The sequence below is a fragment of the Cyprinodon variegatus genome, unplaced genomic scaffold (genome assembly GCF_000732505.1).
Source record: "Cyprinodon variegatus isolate N-32 unplaced genomic scaffold, C_variegatus-1.0 Scaffold1046, whole genome shotgun sequence".
Lineage (NCBI taxonomy): Eukaryota > Metazoa > Chordata > Actinopteri > Cyprinodontiformes > Cyprinodontidae > Cyprinodon > Cyprinodon variegatus.
Window position 1 is genome coordinate 42,796 of NW_015151499.1, and position 3,491 is coordinate 46,286.

Genomic DNA, 3,491 nt, shown 5'->3' on the forward strand with positions numbered 1-3,491 from the left:
TGGAAGCTGATAGTTAGAAACACAGTGATGTTTGCTGAGTCGCTGGGTCAGTAGAGAAGTGGGAGAAAAAACGATGACCAGCCCAATCAGCATTGGAAAATTCAGTCCAGACGGACGTTTCTCCTTGGCTCTACCTTACTCATACCTTATCCAAATGATAAAATTATTCTATGCTATTTTCTACATTTATGCTGCAGTAAGTTTCGGGACCACATCATTCCATCTCTGCAATATTTCTTAGTTCAATCTCTAACGTTCTGCTCTCTCCTCTTTTTCTCCTAGTAGTTTCGCCTCGTCTGTTCCTGTTTGGCTGTGACTCCATCCTGGAGAGAAATATCAGCTGTGCTGCTGCCATCACCACCTTTGTTTATAAATGTTGGAGCGTGGCCAGTTTTTTAGTAGACTCTTGTTTCTTTTACAGTGATTAACTGCATCTCTTTCATCCTTTGAAATGGGAACTGGCTCCAAGATCATCTGCTTTTTTCCTAGACAGAGTCACCTGGGAAGCTAGTTTATCATTACCTTTTGTATCTCTGCATGGTTTTGTACGTCTCTTACCGTCTCTGTCTCAGTTCTCCTTGAACCCCATTCTTCCTTTTAAAAGGGAATTTCCTCTGCACTACCACTACATAGGGGCGGGGGGGGGCAAGTGGTTATGGCATAGAGCTTTGAATCCTGAGGTTCTGAGTTAAAACCCGACTCCCCCAGACTGACACTCTGGATCTATGAGCAAGACCCTTAACCTCACACTGCTCCCCGGACACCCCACCATAGCAGCCCACTGCTCACCAAGGGGATGGGTTAAATGCAGAGGTAAAGTTCTCTAATACAAGACCAATAAAGTCCAATTATTATTACATGCATGCTCAGTGTGAGGCATTACTGAAGAGTCAACAACAAAATGCAAGTGAATATAATCTCCGCATCCAGGAGGAACGTGACCTGCAACTCAATAAGTCGATACAATCAGCTGTTTTTTTCCTGATAGAAACTTTGAATCAATCTGACTGCATGATCTGGTTGAACTGTCTCTAAAGTGCCTGGAGATGACAAGAGTTATGAAATGGTGCTATATAAATAAATTACATTGAACTTCAGGAATTTAACGTGTTTTTATTTACAAAGCAGAACTGCAAAAAGTGCATTTTGAATCTTTGTCACCAATAAATCATTCCAGAACTGTCTAGCTAGGCTGACTAGATGTGTGATAAAAAGGATGTCTGGGTGCTTTTCTCTTCCCACTCATTGTGTTGCTTTTTATTGCGTTCCCCTCTGAGAATCACCTGTCACTGGCTTTACCAAGTTATAAATGTTTCACAGTCTTTGTTGATTCTGCGTTTCCTTTTCTTTAAATGTAGTTTTCATCCTTTTTTGTAATAAAATGCTTTGCCCTTTTTTTGTTAAGAGCATCATGCTTGGGGTTAGCAATGACGTGCAGCTCTGTTACAAGGAATGTGGTTCTGTTTTCTTCCAAATGACCCAGTCAAATGCAGGAGTTTGATTGGGACAGTGGGGGGGGGGGACATACAGACTATCCCGCACAAAGGACTCCTGGTCACTAACTGTAAATCGTTCCTGGCTTCTGCTTTAGCTCTCTAGATTACTGTCAATTTTGGTGATAACTGTAAAATTGTGTCTACTTTGTAAGTCGCTTTGGATAAAGGCGTCTGCTAAATGCATAAACATAGACACCACACACCATTTTTTCCATTTTTAAACCAATTTTTTTTAAGCATTTTAAAAAAAACGGATAGGATTAAAATGATTTTTTTATCCCACAATTTTTGGCAACTTAATTTTTCTAAATGTTCCTGCTCTGACATTCTGCTTGTGAAGTTGCTAGATTCCTAAGCCCCAAAAAGGCAGCTGGTATGTCAATTCCCAACACCACAGAGTCCCAGTGGAGAGGTAATAAAAATAAAAGTTACTTTTAAAACAAAGAAGGAATTTAAGTTCCAAACTACAGGACTTTATAAAAATAGTTATCAAGACTTAGCTGTTGCTATGATAACAGGAAATAACTAATTACAGCCGCTGGAAAACTATTCCAGCTTTCTACCAGTAATGTTTAATCATCTGGCAGTGTGGCAGAGAGAAGGACAGCCCAGTGGAAAACTTTGCTCAAATTATGGTCTCATGCTCTGGATATGCACCTCCCTCAACATGACTGCCCAAACACAAGGGAAACTTTTACACAGCACAGAAAAAATTTGGATATACATTTACATATTCTATATCTACAAAAAGATTATCTTACGCTGCAAGTTTTTTTTTTTTAAATACAAGATGGCTTTGATCTCTAAAATTAGAGGCATTTAGGGAGGATGGAAACATTCTTTTCTGGTTGGCACAGATTGGTACCACATGTGGCTTTAATTAAAGCTGAGTTTTAGGTGGCTGTTTAATAGTAGAGGCTCATAGTAGAGAAGTTTGGCCCCATTTGCATAAGGAATTTCCAATGTTCTGTACATAAATCCAACACAGAGACAGGGACTAAGAGGGAGTCATTGTTAGCCAATCAGATTCTCTCATCCCACACAGTCCAGCAAGTCTCAGCATGGTGAGAAGGGCGTGAGTGGAGACAACCAGAATTATATCTCAGTCATTTCAAGGATTTTATGTACTCTAGTACATGAGTGTTAATTTGGGATTCAAAAACTGATCCATTCTGCAACTAAAAAATAAAAGGTTTCCTACAAACTCAGTTCTCACTCAGGACGGTTCAGGATAGGAATTATGAAGGTAGGGTTCCTCCCAACTACCTTATTACTGAAATCCCTTTATTGTGTAAACCAAACAGCCTTCAGGCTGTATTTAACTTACTTATCTTTCCCAATCGTCTCCCGGTCTTTCACAACAATGTCTAGCTGGGAGCCAGAGTCCAGGGGAACACCTTTTAGATCAAACTCAAGAACCTGAAGGGAGAGATGTACACAAGAGGTACAGCTGATAAATGAACTGTAAACACTTCTCCTGCTATCTCAAATCTTTTGGGGGTTTGACATCATCGCAGTAACCATGTTGACTTGAAGGAATAACAAGTTGCATTGATTACCTCATTCCAGACAGGGTTCACCTCGCTGTCAATGGATTTGGTTTTCTTCTTCTCATCTGGAAGAAAATGATTTCCTTATGAATACATGAAGTCCAACATCATTAAAAGAACTGATGAAGTTAACACAGGAATTGTCAACTTTACTAGAACCTAGTCAGGATTTACTCATTACAGTTAGTCTAGTTAGGTAGCTGTAGACTAAAATATATCTAATTAAAAACTGATATTTCTCAGGTTTTGTTTCTCTGTTCCTGTGGATGAAATCAGGCTCTCCCCAACTATCTATGCCCATTAAATTAAAATCCTACAACTACAATTCAAACTAAAGAAAAACTTTTTTCCCTTCTTGTTTTGCTTTAAACAGTTGCTTTAAACCACATGATCATTTCCAACTTTTTAGTGGAAAAACACGTCATGTTTAGCACTCCAGGATAAA

General features: G+C 39.2%; 1 protein-coding gene across 1 annotated transcript in view; it reads right to left on the reverse strand.

Moving 5' to 3' along the window:
* Positions 1–3,491, reverse strand: part of LOC107101035 (myoferlin-like) — a 46,737-nt gene that overhangs the window by 42,196 nt on the left and 1,050 nt on the right. The window contains exons 2-3 of the mRNA XM_015399788.1: positions 3,056–3,129; positions 2,824–2,915 (exon numbers count right to left, since the gene is read on the reverse strand). Of these exons, the coding sequence (XP_015255274.1) occupies positions 2,824–2,915; positions 3,056–3,129 (166 nt within the window). The remainder of the gene's footprint in view (positions 1–2,823; positions 2,916–3,055; positions 3,130–3,491) is intronic.